General features: G+C 40.0%; 1 protein-coding gene across 4 annotated transcripts in view; it reads left to right on the top strand.

The window, feature by feature from the left end:
* The window catches only part of Pgant5 (polypeptide N-acetylgalactosaminyltransferase 5), a 95,678-nt gene that overhangs the window by 58,334 nt on the left and 16,928 nt on the right, over positions 1 to 20,416 (top strand). For 2 of the 4 annotated variants that reach the window (XM_070104484.1, XM_070104485.1), the window contains 3 exons: positions 2,197 to 2,374; positions 5,651 to 5,831; positions 18,594 to 18,733. In XM_070104484.1, the coding sequence (XP_069960585.1) occupies positions 2,197 to 2,374; positions 5,651 to 5,831; positions 18,594 to 18,733 (499 nt within the window). Of the gene's footprint in view, positions 1 to 2,196; positions 2,375 to 5,650; positions 5,832 to 7,517; positions 7,699 to 18,593; positions 18,734 to 20,416 lie in introns of all 4 variants that reach the window. The other 2 variants (XM_070104483.1, XM_053790549.2) reach the window with 1 other exon arrangement.

Consider the following 20,416-nt stretch of genomic DNA (forward strand, 5'->3'; position numbering starts at 1 on the left):
TATCATAAACCGGGGGTCCACTGTATTTGTATCCATGGAAGCAGAACTAAGTTTATGATCTCCCATCTTAACCCTTAAACTGTCCAAACAAATTTACATTCACATGTGTGTTACTCCGAAAGTAGATTACGTTTTTTTTACATATTTTCAAATATAATAAAAAAAAGTAGATGAAAGTTTTTTTTACACGTTTTCAAATGTAAAAAAAAAAAAAGAAGATCTACTTTTTTTTACATATTTTCAAATGTTGAAAAAACGTAGATCTACGTTTGGGCAGTTTAAGGGTTAAGTATTTTGCTTATCATAAAGGATCCCTGAAGGATACCTGGTCCCAGACCAGGCCTCCTTTTGGATCAGAGTCTGATCAACCAGGCTGTTATTGCTGCCCACACACAGTCCAAAGTATGAACCATAGCCCAGCTGATTGTGAACTAACTTGGACTTTGCTAAAAAAAAAAAAAAAATACTGTACTATCTCACAGTTTTATTCTTAATGGTGCATAACTGTACAGTACCGGACTTGCAACTACAATATTGGTGCTCAAAAATACGGTACTATCTGATAATAATAATACAGTGGACCCCCGGTTAACAATATTTTTTCACTCCAGAAGTATGTTCAGGTGCCAGTACTGACTGAATTTGTTCCCATAAGAAATATTGTGAAGTAGATTAGTCCATTTCAGACCCCCAAACATACACGTACAAACGCACTTACATAAATACACTTACATAATTGGTCGCATTGGGAGGTGATCGTTATGCGGGGGTCCACTGTACTTTATTTTGGCATGATACAGTGCTTATACAAAGGTGAATGACATTTATGTATGCATAGAGAAAGTCCCTTAACCCGTAAACGGTCCAAGCAGATCTACGTTCACATGTGTACTGCTACAAAAGTAGATCTACGTTTTTTTACATATTTTAAAATATATATATAAAAAAAATTAGATCAAAGTTTTTTTTACACATTTTCAAATGTAAAAAAACAAAAAGAAGATCTACTTTTCTTACATATTTTCAAATGTTGAAAAAACGTTTATATACGTTTGGACCGTTTACGGGTTAATATGCAAACATTTCGAGTATGTAACTGTACAGTACCAAACTTGTAACTACAACATTGGTAATTCACTCACCAATACTCACATAGTTTGTTATATTAACAATATCACAGGATGCTTATTTAAGTACATTATATTTTGCAATCAAATTTCTGATTCTTTTCTGTCAGCTCTATGAATCTGCAAGGTTTCATGTTGATAGAAAGTCTGTGAAAGTAGAGCCTGTAAATTGAGGTGGCTGTGGGATATTTGTGAATTGTTGCAGCCACAGTATTGTGGGATATTTGTGAATTGTTGCAGCCACAGTATTGTGGGATATTTGTGAATTGTTGCAGCCACAGTATTGTGGGATATTTGTGAATTGTTGCAGCCACAGTATTGTGGGATATTTGTGAATTGTTGCAGCCACAGTATTGTGGGATATTTGTGAATTGTTGCAGCCACAGTATTGTGGGATATTTGTGAATTGTTGCAGCCACAGTATTGTGGGATATTTGTGAATTGTTGCAGCCACAGTATTGTGGGATATTTGTGAATTGTTGCAGCCACAGTATTGTGGGATATTTGTGAATTGTTGCAGCCACAGTATTGTGGGATATTTGTGAATTGTTGCAACAAAAGTATTATGGGATATTTGTGAATTGTTGCAGCCACAGTATTGTGGGATATTTGTGAATTGTTGCAACAAAAGTATTGTGGGATATTTGTGAATTGTTGCAGCCACAGTATTGTGGGATAGTTGTGAATTGTTGCAGCCACAGTATTGTGGGATATTTGTGAATTGTTTCAACAACAGTATTGTGGGATATTTGTGAATTGTTGCAACAACAGTATTGTGGGATATTTGTGAATTGTTGCAACAACAGTATTGTGGGATAGTTGTGAATTGTTGCAACAACAGTATTGTGGGATATTTGTGAATTGTTGCAACAACAGTATTGTGGGTTGTAAATTGTTGCAACAACAGTATTGTGGGATAGCTGTGAATTGTTGCAGCCACAGTATTGTGGGATAGTTGTAAAATATTGCAACAGCAGTATTGTGGGATAGTTTGGAATTGTTGCAGCTACAGTATTGTGGGTTGTGAATTGTTGCAGCCATGGCATTGAGATATTTCTTCTTGACTCAGGTATAGAGTACCACAGCGGGAGATGGAGAGACGAGGTGGAGACAGAACACAGCCTCTACGAACACCAACCATGGCCGGAGGATTATTTGCCATCGACAAGGATTACTTTGAGAAGATTGGTCGCTACGATGAAGGCATGGATATATGGGGAGGAGAAAATCTGGAAATGTCATTTAGGGTAAGTTTTTCTTTGCTGGAAATAAGTACGAATGGTTATCTAATCAGAAAGCTGTATCTATAGTATTAATATATTAAATTTAAATTTAATATGTATATTTCATAGAGAAGTTTAGCTAGCTCAAATATGCTGAATATATTAGGTTGTTAAATGTTTAATATTCTTCCATATTATTTATAAGTGTAATTATATGATTTAATGTAATGTGACTTTTCGAGTGCGACTTTTCGAGTGCGACTTTTCGAGTGCGACTTTTCGAGTGCGACTTCGAGTGCGACTTTTCGAGTGCGACTTTTCGAGTGTGACTTTTGAAGTGCGACTTATACAGTGCCATCAGTTACTGATGATTGAATACCATTGATATATAAGATGTCATCAGTTATTCAACAACAGAGTATATTAATTAATGACGACTACTTCATAAAAATGAAAGAGGGATTTAAAAGATGGGGGAACAAGAAAGAAATAATGAAGAAGAACATCTCTCCTATCTTTTAAATCTCTCTCACTTTTATAAATCTTCTCTTATTGTTTCCAGGCATATAAAAACCAGTTTCACTTTGCACATAAATAGTATACAATACCAACAGGATAAAAATTAGACACGAGCAAAGTCTGGGTATCTTTACTGTAGACATTTTGCCGTCCAGTGGCTTAATACAGATTGAAGGACAATGGAAGACGGTAGAACTATATACAGTGGAACCTTGGTTTTTATATGCCCTAGCTTGTTTGTAAAACTATAGTTATTCTCCATAAAATGTATTTTTTGTTAATATTTTTGGCAAGACAGTGATGGAGTGAATGATGGTGAAAGTTTTTCTTTTTCGGGCCACCCTGCCTTGGTGGGAATCAGCCAGTGTGATAATAAAAAAAAATAATTTTTGGATGTCTGGAATGGATTAATTGGATTTACATTATTTCTTATGGGAAATAACAAAAAATACATTTTATAGAGAATAACTATAGTTTTACAAACAAACTAGGGCATACAAAAACTTTGGTTCCACTGTACAAAAGACGAGGTGATCAGTCCCTCAGTCTTGGAGTTGGTGAAGACCACCGTAGTCTTGAAGACTCTGAAGCGCAGGCAAGAAGGTTGGCACTTGTATACTGGCATCAGGTGAGGGACGTGTAACAGACAAAGGCATTGTTGCTGGTAGGTGGGATTACCCAGTGGAAGTAGGTCATACCTGAGGAATAGGTTTCGAATCTTGGAGCCCGGCCATGGAGCAGGCTCGTCTGGTGCTAGCCCTTAGTTAAGAGTGTGGAGGTGTCCTCTGAACCAAGATTTCGTGATGTTGCAGTGTTTGACAAGTTGTACACAAATGGTATACAATACCGATAAAATTTTGGTGTAGATTTTTGTCAGCCACCTGTCAGTTGATCAGCGTTTCTGTCTGAATTAGCACAAAGCACGTGCGGTTTTACACATTTGGAGAGTGGTGAACATACATTTTTGGGGCCCTGAAATTTGAACTGTTATAGAGGCCCCTTCACAATCAGCAACAAGGTCTGGGTAACCACTATTATCTTCAGTGGGGTAATTATTTTAACTATTGTTTTCTATTGAATTATGCTATACAGTGGACCCCCAGTTTATGATATTATTTCATTCCAGAAGTATGCTCAGGTGCCAGTACTGACCGAATTTGTTCCCATAAGGAATATTGTGAATTAGATTAGTCCATTTCAGACCCCCAAACATACACGTACAAACGCACATAAATACACTTACATAATTGGTCGCATTGGGAGCTGATCGTAAACCGGGGGTCTACTGTATTATTATTTTTAAAATCCCTTCTCATACAGTAGACCAAAAATTTTTAAACAATGCAGACTAAAGTCACTTCTGGGGCCCCTCCAGGATCAGGGGCCCCTCCAGGATCAGGGCCCCTCCAGGATCAGGGCCCCTCCAGGATCAGGGGCCCCTCCAGGATCAGGGGCCCTCCAGGATCAGGGACCCTCAAGCTTAAGCATCATTAGTTTCAGAGTAGCTTTTTTATTTATTTTTTGTTTTGCCTTTTATTTGTGTTGCATGGTTGCAAGATGAGATTTTTCATAATGCAACAGTTCTAAGAATACAGTGAACTGTCTTATAAAGTTCCTGTAAGTTATGCAATTTTTGGGAAATGTTATTTAAAAAAGGCATTGAAAACTGAAAATATACAAAAAGACTTATTATACATAATGTTCAATTTTGGATGCACTTTTTTCAATTGCATTTGCAAAATGTTGCACTATATATATATTTGCTTTGCAAGAGATCTTACTGTATATAAAAAACTCACCAGCACATAGAATTTAAGTTATTGCAAAAACTTTAGTGAGGTTATGTTATTACAAAAGACTCTAAAAAGGTATTTTATGTTATTGCAAAAGATTTTAATGAATGAGGGTTGGACAGAATAATATAAAAACCTTGTTATTATCGCTTTTTATTTTCAATATGGAGTTGTTCCTCCATTTGTACCAATTTGGCAAGAAATTGATTCATATAGCATTTAAACAGCATCCAGTGGAATTTTTGAGCCATTCCTCAAGCAAAATCTGTTCAAACTCTTCCTAAGACAACAATGGAGGAAATCGGTTCCTGACTTGCTGTTGCAATTGACCACATAGATGCTCCATAATACTATTTAGATCCGGTGATTGTGGGGGTCAGTCCAAGTGTTCGACTTCACTTTCATGTTCTTCATGATAATTTTGAGCAACTCTAGCGGTGTGAGCTGGTACATTATTGCCTTGGAAGATGACACATGTAAATTGATTATTAAGTCGTTCAACAGTTCGACATGTTGTATAGTGGTACCTTGAGTTACGAACTTAATTCGTTCTGGAAGACTGCTCGAGTGCCGATACTGAACGAATTTGTTCCCATAAGGAATAATGTAAATTAGATTAGTCCGTCTCAGACTCCTTTCAAAAATACACTTACATAATTGTTCGAGTTGGGAGCTGTTCGAAACTCGAGGTACCACTGTATTAATGTTGGTAGAATTACCAGCAATATGCTAGGTAAAAGGACACAAGAGCAACTAATGTGACATTTTATTGTAGCAATGTTTTGCTTTACAGGAACTTTGTCAAGCCTTTGACAAAGTTCCTGGAGAGCAAAACGCTTCCACAATAAAATGTCACGTTAGTTGCACTTGTGTCCTTTTTACCTAACAATAGTTCAATCAGCAGGTGTTCATATTATTTTGTCCAAAAGACTTTAGTGAGGTAATTTATGAGATAGTGTAATGGTATGGTGACCTGGGCGGTGTTCAGATCTGGCAGTGTGGAGGCACGCTGGAGATCATCCCCTGCTCACATGTTGGTCATGTGTTTCGGGACAAGTCACCTTATTCCTTCCCGGGAGGCGTCGTCAACGTGGTCATGAAGAATTCGGCCCGTGTGGCTGAGGTCTGGATGGATGAGTGGCGAGACTTTTTCTTTGAGATGAATCCAGGTACCCCCCACCCCCCTCCCCTAGGTCTTTTCTGCCTAGGTTCCTGCCAAATACCCACTAAGACCTAACCTAACCTACCAAACAGGCTGATGATGACCCTCAGTGATTCACCTCTCACCAGACAAGACCCATCACAAGGTCACTATTAACACTTTCTTACAGGGCTGTATAGAAGACTTTCACTCATTTTCCTTGGCTGCAAAAACCTTAAAAAGACAGCATTCTCTCTCTCTTTAAAGTCTCCTACAGACATAATAAACGCTGTGATCATATAACGTAAAGGTATGTAATCTTCTCTGTTTTTTTTTTGCCTGCTTTCTCATAATCTCCACATGATAACTACTGCGTTGCCAACAAGTATTCAAGTCGCCTTTTGTAAATATTGTCTGCATATCTTGAGCAGTGATGCTGGTAGTGGTGAATGCAGATACATAAATGCGATTGTTTACAGGGTAGGTGATGAGCCGAATGAAAAATATTTAAATACAGTTACAATATCCTGGATCAGAAGAAGCGCTTGTACTGGCATGGGTAAACTTCCATGGAGAAAATAAAACAGATGATATGTATATACATGAAATGATAAATTCAGTTTGTGTCATGGAGATCGATCTTTCACAAATCATGAGATACACAAATTACTCTGTCAGGCTTCCACATTTGAAGATGGGAAGAGTTTTTGTGCATTTCAACCTAAAATCTACTACAGTAGTGTATATTTTAGCCTACAGTAGTGTATATGTGAACCTACAATTGAGGTCCTCTTCAGTAGTGCATATATTGCTTATATACAGCATATATTGATCTGCAACTGGGGTTGTCTAGAGCAAAAAAATAACTTTAATTCCAGATTGTTTCTTATTTCCTCCATTTGGATTTGTTTATGCCATTTATTTGAATTCCACTTTGTGTTTAGTCATAATAAATTTTTTAAATGATATAATTAAATATGTCCAGAATGTTGTAAATGCATACCACCAATACTAACAAAATTGATATTGCATTACTACTCTTATAAGTGCATCTCTTACTAACACATATTTGATATCCTTACAGATATAGTTTTAGTTTAGTAGATAAAAATTTTATTGGATGTTACTGAAGGAAGATTCTGAGTCCTCTATTATCAATTATATATTTTTAATGCAGAATTTTTGACCATTTAAATTGAAAATAAAAATTCGTAACACCATATTTTCCGGCATGTAAGGTGCACGAGCATATAAGACAGCATTTCCAAGCAGTTATAACATAATGTTAGTAAACAGCTGCTAAAGTGTAACACAAGACTTAACCTTGACCCTGACCTTGAGCATATAAGGTGCAGGATGATTTTCCAAGACTTTTTGTGGGAAAAAATGCCTGCTTTATATGCCAGAAAATAGTATACGTATAGTGGTTTTGTTTGTAAGTGGGAAGTGGTCTAATTATTTTTTATGTTGATAATATATGCTCAGAATACCTGAAAGCAATAGCCACAATATATACACTAAGTTGAGAACTGTATAGATGTTAAATATAGCAGCTTTGGGAGGTGGTGGACTACCGAGTACATGCTTAGCCATGGCCTGGGTGTGGAGGTTCTTGGGTGTGAGGTACAGGCTGTATATGGGACTCCCACCAGTCACACTAGCAACCTCTCCCAGCACCGCTTGGCTCACGTGAGGCTGACTCATCATCCTACAGGTGTGGATGTGTGGAGGGACGCTAGAGATCTCCACTTGTTCCCACGTGGGTCACGTGTTCCGCAAGTCCACCCCTTACACGTTCCCAGGGGGCACTTCCAAAATTGTTAACAAAAACAACGCGCGTCTCGCCGAGGTGTGGTTGGACGACTGGAAAGAATTCTATTACAGCATTAACCCAGGTCAGGCTGCATGCTTGCCTCCCACCCTGGCCTCTTGCACGTGCCTCATACCATCACCACCATTGCTTCTTCACCCCAACTCAGTGGCAAATTAATATGGCAAAAGAGGCAGTTGCCTCTGGACACCCAGATATGAGAGGGGCCCCAAGGCTACATTTTTGTACAAAATTGCTTTAATGGAACAAAAGAAACAATTTTGATACAGGTGCTCCTTGATTTATGATGGAGTTATGTTCCAAAGAACCCATCATAAGTTGAAAATACAATAAGTTGAATTTGAATATATGATAAATTAATAAATAAATAACTGCTGACAATGAATAAGTAAATAAACAAATAATTACTGTAACTACATATCAGTATCTAAAAGTAAATAAATGAATATAAGATTATCTTATCAATAAATGTATAGTAATGTACTGAATGTGCATATCTATCGCACCATCGTAAAGTCAAAATACACAAATAACCCGCACATAAAAGACAGAAGCTTACGACGACGTTTCGGTCCGACTTGGACCATTGACAAAGTCACGTGACTTTGTCAATGGTCCAAGTCGGACCGAAACGTCGTCGTAAGCTTCTGTCTTTTATGTGCGGGTTATTTGTGTATCGTTCCAGTCACGGTATTGTGCCTTTTTGTTATTTAAAGTCAAAATATCGTAAGTTGAACCATTGTAAAATGAGGAGCATCTGTGCTTGTAATTTTAAAATGCATCAATTTTTTTCAATTTTAAGCATGTACAGTAAACTCTTGATATAATGGAGTCATAGAGGACATTGTCTGAGTGTCTCTAATCAGAATAATACGTATTAAAAAAGGATCCCAGAAGTGGGTTGAAATATACAGATGAGTTAATCTTTTGAGTTTCTGTCTCCATGTGGGTTATTATTGAGCACTGACAAGTGTTCATTATACTTCCTTTAATAATTCGTACATAAAAATTCAGAGCAGTACTATACTGTATACAATAAGTCCTTGACTTACGAACATGTTAAGAATTTTCTGTATTGCGCATAATTTTTTTTTTTTTATTACAACAAACCAGCTGTATCCCACCAAGGCGGGGTGGCCCATAAAGAAGAACAAAAGTTTCTCTTTTTAAATTTAGTAATTTATACAGGAGAAGAGGTTACTAGCCCCTTGCTCCCGGCGTTTTAGTCACCTCTTACAACATGCATGGCTTACGGAGGAAGAATTCTGTTCCACTTCTCTATGGAGATAAGAGGAAATAGACAAGAACAAGAACTAGAAAGAAAATAGAAAAAACCCAGAGGGGTGTGTATATATATGCTTGTACATGTATGTGTAGTGTGACCTAAGTGTAAGTAGAAGTAGCAAGACGTACCTGAAACCTTGCATGTTTATGAGACAGAAAAATGGACACCAACAATCCTACCATCATGTAAAACAATTACAGGCTTTCGTTTTACACTCACTTGGCAGGACGGTAGTACCTCCCTGGGTGGTTGCTGTCTACCAACCTACTACCACAGGATGGTAGTACCTCTCTGGGTGGTTGTTGTCTACCAACCTACTACCATAGGATGGTAGTACCTCCCTGGGTGGTTGTTGTCTACCAACCTACTACCACAGGACAGTAGTACCTCCCTGGGTGGTTGTTGTCTACCAACCTACTACCACAGGATGGTAGTACCTCCCTGGGTGGTTGTTGTCTACCAACCTACTACCATTGGATGGTAGTACCTCCCTGGGTGGTTGTTGTCTACCAACCTACTACCACAGGATGGTAGTACCTCCCTGGGTGGTTGTTGTCTACCAACCTACTACTATAGGATGGTAGTACCTCCCTGGGTGGTTGTTGTCTACCAACCTACTACCACAGGATGGTAGTACCTCCCTGGGTGGTTGTTGTCTACCAACCTACTACCACAGGATGGTAGTACCTCCCTGGGCAGTTGTTGTCTACCAACCTACTACCACAGGATGGTAGTACCTCCCTGGGTGGTTGTTGTCTACCAACCTACTACCACAGGATGGTAGTACCTCCCTGGGCAGTTGTTGTCTACCAACCTACTACCACAGGATGGTAGTACCTCCCTGGGTGGTTGCTGTCTACCAACCTACTACCACAGGATGGTAGTACCTCCCTGGGCAGTTGTTGTCTACCAACCTACTACCACAGGATGGTAGTACCTCCCTGGGCAGTTGTTGTCTACCAACCTACTACCACAGGATGGTAGTACCTCTCTGGGCAGTTGTTGTCTACCAACCTACTACCACAGGACGGTAGTACCTCCCTGGGTGGTTGTTGTCTACCAACCTACTACCACAGGATGGTAGTACCTCCCTGGGTGGTTGTTGTCTACCAACCTACTACCACAGGATGGTAGTACCTCCCTGGGTGGTTGTTGTCTACCAACCTACTACCACAGGATGGTAGTACCTCCCTGGGTGGTTGTTGTCTACCAACCTACTACCACAGGATGGTAGTACCTCCCTGGGTGGTTGTTGTCTACCAACCTACTACCACAGGATGGTAGTACCTCCCTGGGTGGTTGTTGTCTACCAACCTACTACCACAGGATGGTAGTACCTCCCTGGGTGGTTGTTGTCTACCAACCTACTACCACAGGATGGTAGTACCTCCCTGGGTGGTTGTTGTCTACCAGCCTACTACCACAGGATGGTAGTACCTCCCTGGGTGGTTGTTGTCTACCAACCTACTACCACAGGATGGTAGTACCTCCCTGGGTGGTTGTTGTCTACCAACCTACTACCACAGGACAGTAGTACCTCCCTGGGTGGTTGCTGTCTACCAACCTACTACCACAGGACGGTAGTACCTCCCTGGGTGGTTGTTGTCTACCAACCTACTACCACAGGACGGTAGTACCTCCCTGGGTGGTTGTTGTCTACCAACCTACTACCACAGGATGGTAGTACCTCCCTGGGTGGTTGTTGTCTACCAACCTACTACCACAGGACGGTAGTACCTCCCTGGGCAGTTGCTGTCTACCAACCTACTACCACAGGATGGTAGTACCTCCCTGGGTGGTTGTTGTCTACCAACCTACTACCACAGGACGGTAGTACCTCCCTGGGTGGTTGTTGTCTACCAACCTACTACCACAGGACGGTAGTACCTCCCTGGGCAGTTGCTGTCTACCAACCTACTACCACAGGATGGTAGTACCTCCCTGGGTGGTTGTTGTCTACCAACCTACTACCACAGGATGGTAGTACCTCCCTGGGTGGTTGTTGTCTACCAACCTACTACCACAGGACGGTAGTACCTCCCTGGGCAGTTGCTGTCTACCAACCTACTACCACAGGATGGTAGTACCTCCCTGGGTGGTTGTTGTCTACCAACCTACTACCACAGGATGGTAGTACCTCCCTGGGTGGTTGTTGTCTACCAACCTACTACCACAGGACGGTAGTACCTCCCTGGGCAGTTGCTGTCTACCAACCTACTACCACAGGATGGTAGTACCTCCCTGGGTGGTTGCTGTCTACCAACCTACTACCACAGGATGGTAGTACCTCCCTGGGTGGTTGTTGTCTACCAACCTACTACCACAGGACGGTAGTACCTCCCTGGGTGGTTGTTGTCTACCAACCTACTACCACAGGACGGTAGTACCTCCCTGGGTGGTTGTTGTCTACCAACCTACTACCACAGGACGGTAGTACCTCCCTGGGTGGTTGTTGTCTACCAACCTACTACCACAGGATGGTAGTACCTCCCTGGGTGGTTGTTGTCTACCAACCTACTACCACAGGACGGTAGTACCTCCCTGGGTGGTTGTTGTCTACCAACCTACTACCACAGGACGGTAGTACCTCCCTGGGTGGTTGTCTACCAACGTACTACCTACAAAAATTCAGAAATATTGCAATAATTATTAAAAATAAAGGCATTTTGAAGCACAGTTAACCCCATGGAATTTGTTATTTTAGAAGTCACTTACATCGAGGTCCATTATAACTCCTGTAATCATAACAACACAATTACAAATAAACCATGAAGTTTCTGTGCATAAGCCACTGGTCTAGTGGCTTATGCACTGGCCTGGAGTTTTATAACTCACTCGCCATGGATTGTAACCCGCCTGTTCTGTGGTTTGGATGGTCCATTATATTGAGAGGTTAGTGTGTGTTGCTCTAGGGTCCACTTGCTCTTAGTCTGCCACTGCCTCACTTATCACTGTAGATAGCAGCACCTGCACTAATCCAACACTTACCCCACATCTCACTGGCTTATTGTTTTACCACCACCTCTCACCCCTATCTCTAGTATGTGTGTATTATAAATCAGTGCACTTCTCTGACATTTACGTGATATTTTTGTTTCACTTATTTTATAACTATGTAATACTCATAACTCTCAGCAGCTCCATGGGGAAGCGGAGAAGAATTCTTCCTTCATAAGCCATGCGTGTTGAAAGAAGCAACTAAAATGCCGGGAGCAAGGGGCTAATATCCCCTTCTTCTGTATGCATTGCTAAATGTCAAAAGAAGAACTTTTGTTTTCTTTTTAGGTCACCCTGCCTTGCTGGGAGACAGCCAGTGTGTCAAAAAAAAAAATTCTCGTCTACTTATAATAAAGTACTATTTCTATAAAATCAAGTACAGTAGTACCTTAAATAGTTAGGATAATTGACATATATAAACTACTTTATAGAAAGACCCTTATTATGCTTGGCATTTAGGCAGCCTTAACTCTAAAATATGATTACCATTACACGAAAATAAGAATATATAGCTTTTATTATATTGGAGGTATTTAGTAATGCAATAAAAGAAATGTAATTATTGATACACTAAGGATGGAGTTAGCTATGTACTTGAGTTGATGGATTGATGGAACAAGAACAGGAATAATATGGTATAAGATAATATAGATTACATGTAATAAAACAGTGTTAGGCACTAAAGAAAGCCACTAATAAGCAAATCATTTTGGGCAAATTAATTCTAATGCTTAGATATTACTTAAGATTTAGACACAGACTATTAGGAATTTTTATATGCATACTAAGGGGCTCTCTTTATGCACACTTACATGTCACCCATCTCTATATAAACACTGTTTCATGTTGCAATAAAGAATCTTTAGTCTTTAATCATAAGTACAATCAGAAAGGTAGCTAATGAACAAATGGTCAGATACAAAAGTACATCTTCGTCTTTCAACGCACTGGCCGTATCCTACTGAGTGGGGTAGGAAAAACAAAAGTTTCTCCTTTTACATTTAGTAATATATACAGGAGAAGGGGTTACTAGCCCCTTGCTCCTGGCATTTTAGTCGCCTCTTACAACACGCATGGCTTATGGAGGAAGAATTCTGTTCCACTTCCCCATGGAGATAACAGAAAATAAACAAGAACAAGAAATAATAAGAAAATAGAAGAAATCCCAGAGGGGTGTGTATATATATTCTTCTTCTTTCAACAAACTGGTCGTATCCCACTGAGGCAGGGTGGCCCAAAAAGAAAAACAAAAGTTTCTCTTTTCAAATTTAGTAATTTATACAGGAGAAGGGGTTACTAGCCCCTTGCTCCCGGCATTTTAGTCGCCTCTTACAACACGCATGGATTACGGAGGAAGAATTCTGTTCCACTTCCCCATGGAGAACAAAAGTACATCTTTCAACATACCAGCCGTATCCCACTGAGGTGGGGTGGCCCAAAAGAAAAAACAAAAGTTTCTCTTTTCAAATTTAGTAATTTATACAGGAGAAGGGGTTACTAGCCCCTTGCTCCCGGCATTTTAGTCGCCTCTTACAACACGCATGGCTTACGGAGGAAGAATTCTGTTCCACTTCCCCATGGAGGTAAGAGGAAATAAACAAGAACAAGAACTAGAAAGAAAATAGAAGAAAACCCAGAGGGGTGTGTATATATATGCTTGTACATGTATGTGTAGTGTGACCTAAATGCAAGAAGAAGTAGCAAGACATACCTGAAATCTTGCATATTTATGAGACAGACAAAAGACACCAGCAATCCTACCATCATGTAAAACAATTACAGGCTTTCGTTTTACACTCACTTGGCAGGACGATAGTAGCTCCCTGGGTGGTTGTTGTCTACCAACCTACTACCTAGAAACAAAAGTACATATTATGTATTATTTCAAACTGATTCAACAATCTTCAGTTTTGTGAAGTGGTTGAAAAGAGGTGGTGAAGATACAGAAAGTTACTTAGTTGCAGTATAGATACAGTGGGATAAGATATGTTATGAATTATATATGGAAGTTGAAGGAAGACTGGAAGAACGAACAGAGCTGAGTGGAAGTTGGTTTTGTTTGACATAGCATATTACTATCTCAGTTATGTTAAAAAAGATGCTTTTTAACATTAGCTCTGAATCGGTTGGCAGGTAAGAGGATTTTGATGCATCAGGCAGGGTGTTCACTTGCCATGGGTTCAACCCCCACCCAGGATAGCCTGAGGTAGGGAGTGTTAGCCATCCAGGATAACCTGGGGTAGTGAGTGTTAGCCACCCAGGATAACCTGGGGTAGGGAGTGTTAGCCACCCAGGATAACCTGGGGTAGGGAGTGTTAGCCATCCAGGATAACCTGGGGTAGTGAGTGTTAGCCACCCAGGATAACCTGGGGTAGGGAGTGTTAGCCACCCAGGATAACCTGGGGTAGGGAGTGTTAGCCACCCAGGATAACCTGGGGTAGGGAGTGTTAACCATCCAGGATAACCCAAGAAAGTCAGTGTGTTATCAAGGACTGTCTTATTTCCATTGTAGTTCTTCAGTCTTGTCCCCGAGGATGTCACCCATATCAGTCCACTAACACTCGGGTACCTACTTACTACTAGGTGAACAGGGACAGAAGGTGTAAAGTAGCTAACACCTAGGTACCTACTTACTACTAGGTGAACAGGGACAGCAGGTGTAAGGAAACACGCCCAATGTTTCCACCTGGCTGGTGATCGAACCACAAACACTCAGTGTACAAGGCAAGAGCGTTACCAACCCAGTGTGGGCTTTTGTCGAACTATTCCAGCCATGTTATTGCAACTCATTATCCCGTATTTTATCACTGTTTTCTGTACCAATTTGTACATTTCTACACCATCACAGCACTAACACTGGCTTATTAGAGAGCTTCTAGCTTGTAGCTGCACTAACTGGTTACCTGAATGACCATTTCTTAAAACACTTTTTATCTTGTTAATGCAAAGAGATTTATAACTTGCTTGAGTTATCTAATGCTTTATTTATTAAAGCTGTACAAAATAAAAATTTTGCACCAATAAAGCAGAACTTCTCTTTATTATTTGTACTATTTATTATCTGTGTACTAGGTATTACAAAGTAAAGACTTTGATTTATAACTTGCCTAATTTATCTAATACTTTATTATCTTCTAAAGATCTACAAAATAATAGTTTTGCACCAATAAAGGGGAACACAACACAAACTCTTTATTATCTTTGAACTAGACATCCTTTACAAAATAAAGACTTACACAGCCCTCAAAAAAGCTCCCCTATTTAGTGCAATGTTTTTTTTATAAATGCAATTAAAAAAATCCATCCAAAACTGAAATGCACAGGAAGAGGCCTTCATGGTATGTGCAGTTTAATTTTGCATGTGCTGTATCAATTGCATTTGCAAAAAAGAAATAAATAAAATAGTTTTACAAGAACTTACTGTGTCTGCTGCTTATGGCTGGATCGTATACTGATACCAGTGGGTGATTGTAGTGGGTGGTTGTAATGATTGAGTATAGTGGGTGATTCCAGTTGGTAATCCCAATGGGTGACCCCAGTGGGTGATCCCAATGGGTGAAATGATTTATGAAGTGCTGGATGAAATTTCCAGTGGGTAAGACATCTACTCACGAAATCGTAATGACACGATTGCAAACAAACCATTCCCCCGGCCGGGATTGAATCCGCGGTCATAGAGTCTCAAAACTCCAGCCTGACGGGCTGGAGTTTTGAGACTCTATGACCGTGGGTTCAATCCCGGCCGGGGGTATGGTTGGTAAGACATCTAAATAAAAGATTCTTCAGTGGTACAAGGACCTTTCAACCACTGTTTTCACAATAATGAACATGGGTCAATATTGCACATACATCCATTTCTTGTACCAACAATCCATTCTTGTTCCAATAACTTATTCTTGTACCAAGAGTGACAGTCTATTCTTGTTCCAGTAACTTGCTTTCATACCAAGAGTGACACACACTATTCTTGTACCAATAACTTATTCTCGTATCAAGAGTGACACATGTCAGCCATTCTTAGTTGTTTGTTGTTGATTTGTTATGTTCTAAGCATATTTATATTACCTGTATTTGTGGGCAGTGGCTTCCATCCAACATCAATAACCACTCGTAACAATATAAGAGTGCTCCATTTATACAGCAGGTTAGGTTCTAGGCTACTGCTGTAAAGGAGGGCCCTGCTTATACAGCAGGTTAGGTTTCAGGCTACTGCTGTAAAGGAGGGCTCCATTTATACAGCAGGTTAGGTTCTAGGCTGCTGCTGTAAAGGAGGGCCCTGCTTATACAGCAGGTTAGGTTCTAGGCTACTTCTGTAAAGGAGGGTTCCATTTATACAGCAGGTTAGGTTCTAGGCTACTGCTGTAAAGGAGGGCCCTGCTTATTCAGCAGGTTAGGTTCTAGGCTACTGCTGTAAAGGAGGGCCCTGCTTATTCAGCAGGTTAGGTTCTAGGCTACTTCTGTAAAGGAGGGTTCCATTTATACAGCAGGTTAGGTTCTAGGCTACTGCTGTAAAGGAGTGCTCCACTTATACAGCAGGTTAGGTTCCAGGCTACTGCTGTAAAGGAGGGCTCCATTTATACAGCAGGTTAGGTTCCAGGCTACTGCTGTAAAGGAGGGCCCAGCTTATACAGCAGGTCAGGTTCTAGGCTGCTGCTGTAAAGGAGGGCCCAGCTTATATAGCAGGTCAGGTTCTAGGCTGCTGTTGTAAAGGAGGGCCCAGCTTATACAGCAGGTCAGGTTCTAGGCTGCTGTTGTAAAGGAGGGCCCAGCTTATACAGCAGGTTAGGTTCCAGGCTACTGCTGTAAAGGAGGGCCCAGCTTATACAGCAGGTAAGGTTCCAGGCTACTGCTGTAAAGGAGGGCCCAGCTTATACAGCAGGTTAGGTTCCAGGCTACTGCTGTAAAGGAGGGCCCAGCTTATACAGCAGGTCAGGTTCCAGGCTACTGCTGTAAAGGAGAGCCCAGCTTATACAGCAGGTCAGGTTCTAGGCTACTGCTGTAAAGGAGGGCCCAGCTTATACAGCAGGTTAGGTTCCAGGCTACTGCTGTAAAGGAGGGCCCAGCTTATACAGCAGGTTAGGTTCCAGGCTACTGCTGTAAAGGAGGGCCCAGCTTATACAGCAGGTCAGGTTCTAGGCTACTGCTGTAAAGGAGGGCCCAGCTTATACAGCAGGTTAGGTTCCAGGCTACTGCTGTAAAGGAGGGCCCAGCTTATACAGCAGGTCAGGTTCCAGGCTACTGCTGTAAAGGAGGGCCCAGCTTATACAGCAGGTCAGGTTCCAGGCTACTGCTGTAAAGGAGGGCCCAGCTTATACAGCAGGTTAGGTTCCAGGCTACTGCTGTAAAGGAGAGCCCAGCTTATACAGCAGGTTAGGTTCCAGGCTACTGCTGTAAAGGAGGGCCCAGCTTATACAGCAGGTTAGGTTCTAGGCTACTGCTGTAAAGGAGGGCCCAGCTTATACAGCAGGTTAGGTTCCAGGCTACTGCTGTAAAGGAGAGCCCAGCTTATACAGCAGGTTAGGTTCCAGGCTACTGCTGTAAAGGAGGGCCCAGCTTATACAGCAAGTTAGGTTCCAGGCTACTGCTGTAAAGGAGGACCCAGCTTATACAGTAGGTCAGGTTCTTGGCTGCTGCTGTAAAGCAAAAGTTGCTGTAAGGTGAAACATATAAAAGTCTGATAACATATTTACATTATCATGTATTAAGTGATCAATAGAGCTAGGTCTAAAAAATACAAATACAGTGCACACATTACTTAGCTTAAAATATTTTCATCCTTTGCTTATAGTGAGTGGTGAATATATTTATTGTAGGAAGTCTGAATAAATGAAGAATGACTCTAGTTGAAAACCGCTGTATTTTTAAAATGCTGTAAAACGAAGCACTGTACAGCGGGGCGCTGTAAAGAAGGGCGTTCCTTAATCGTATTTTTACTTCTGAATCTACACATAGTCATTAGTTCTAATTTTCTATCTTTCTGTCTTTTTGTTGGTACAATTATGAACTATTATAGAATACAGTGGACCCTCAAATTTAGTAGTGCCGTTTCTGTATGCAAAACTATTTTTATTATCTATAAAATGTATTTTTTGTTAATATTTTTGGGAGTCTGGAATGGTTTAATTGGATTTACATTATTTCCTATGGGAAATATTAACAAAAAATACATTTTATAGATTAAAATAGTTTTGCATACAGAAATGGCACTACTAAATTCGAGGGTCCACTGTATTTGTAACTATTCACATTTGCATGTACTACTGTTCTATGATAGGAGAATTTCTGCTTTATAATTTAAGACTTTATATATGCTTTAAGCTGCTAAATATACCCAGACATATTGGTATGTGGTAATAATGTCAGAGTTGTATCATTCACAGGGATCATTGCCATTAATATCAAGAACAACAAAATCCTCATCCTTATTCCATCCTTACCTTATTTATTCCATCTTGTAAACCTTGAAAATAATATTAATAATAGTAATAATAATAATAATAATGATAATGATAAAAACTTTTGTTTTTGAGTAATGTTTGGCTTAAACATATTTTAGAAATGTGTGATAATGACTAAAAATATTAAGTTTAATGTGTTTGATTTTATAACTAATATAATATAGTATAGATTGCACTAGTATTTCATTGTATAACGATTTATATCTAAATGATATCTAGGTGCACGAAGTGTTGATTACGGTGATGTTAGTTCCCGACGCAAGTTACGGAAAGACCTCAAGTGTAAAAGCTTCCGCTGGTTCCTGGAGAACATCTACCCAGAGTCACAGATGCCATTGGATTATTACTACTTGGGAGAGGTATGTTACAGATTTGTATTAGCATTGTCAGATGGTTTGTGGCTGCATAAGGATCATTAAGACTACATTTCACCTGTTCGCCAACAGTTAAGATTAGTACAGGTGCTGCTCAACATACGATGATTTGACTTATGATATCTTGACTTTATGATGATTTGACTTACGATATGTATTTCAAATTTACGATGGTACAAGAGCACCATCGTAAAGAAACTTAATTATCCAGCAAGAAGGCAACAAGTCCTTAACTTGCTATTCATTTATATTTACTTTTCAATACTGGCATTTAGTTAGTTACAGTAATTATCTGTCGGAACATAACCCCATTGAAATTTAAGGACCACCTGTATGGTATGTATCTACGAGAATTTGTACTAGTGTTGTCGGCTGGTTTATTGACTGTGTAAGCTCATTAAGACATCATTTCACCTGTATACCAACAGTTGAGACTATGTATATACATGTATGTATATATATATGCAATAAGATACATGAAAGAATAGAGAAATTCCAAGCGCTTTCGTGACTACTCACATTATTATATATATATAGGTTTGTATATATATATATATATATATGTGTATATGTATATATATATAAATATATATCTTTCTTTCTTTCAACACACCGGCCGTATCCCACCGAGGCGGGGTGGCCCAAAAGGAAAAACGAAAGTTTCTCCTTTTACATTTAGTAATATATACAGGAGAAGAGGTTACTAGCCCCTTGCTCCCGGCATTTTAGTTGCCTCTTACAACACGCATGGCTTACGGAGGAAGAATTCTGTTCCACTTCCCCATGGAGATAAGAGGAAATAAACAAGAATAAGAACTAAAAAGAAAATAGAAGAAAACCCAGAGGGGTGTGTATATATGTGCTTGTACATGTATGTGTAGTGTGACCTAAGTGTAAGTAGAAGTAGCAAGACGTACCTGAAATCTTGCATGTTCATGAGACAGAAAAAAGGACACCAGCAATCCTACCATCATGTAAAACAATTATATATATATATATATATAATATATATATATATATCTCCTTTTACATTTAGTAATATATACAGGAGAAGAGGTTACTAGCCCCTTGCTCCCGGCATTTTAGTCGCCTCTTACAACACGCATGGCTTACGGAGGAAGAATTCTGTTCCACTTCCCCATGGAGATAAGAGGAAATAAACAAGAATAAGAACTAGAAATACCTAAGTGTAAGTAGAAGTAGCAAGACGTACCTGAAATCTTGCATGTTCATATATATATATATATATATATATATATATATATATATATATATATATATATATATATATAAAGACTTGTGTTAGTGTTGTTGGTTGGTTTTTCGGCCACACAAAAATCAACAAGACCGCATTTCACCTGTTCACCGCCAGTAAACAATATTTTAATCTCCGAAATAAGGATATAAAGTGAGCTCAGTGTGTGTGGGGGGAGGGGGAGGGGGAGGGTTGAATGATAACTCTAGGCTTTTTGTGTTGCACTCAGTACATCAGGAGCTTGCAGTGTTGCAGCAATAAGATAAGATTTCGTTTGGATTTTTAACCCCGCAGGGTTAGCCACCCAGGATAACCCAAGAAAGTCAGTGCATCGAGGACTACCTGTCTTATTTCCATTGGGGTCCTCAATCTTGTCCCCCAGGATGCGACCCGCACCAGTCGACTAACACCCT

Source organism: Cherax quadricarinatus, chromosome 92, assembly GCF_038502225.1.
Source record: "Cherax quadricarinatus isolate ZL_2023a chromosome 92, ASM3850222v1, whole genome shotgun sequence".
Classification (NCBI taxonomy): Eukaryota; Metazoa; Arthropoda; class Malacostraca; order Decapoda; family Parastacidae; genus Cherax; species Cherax quadricarinatus.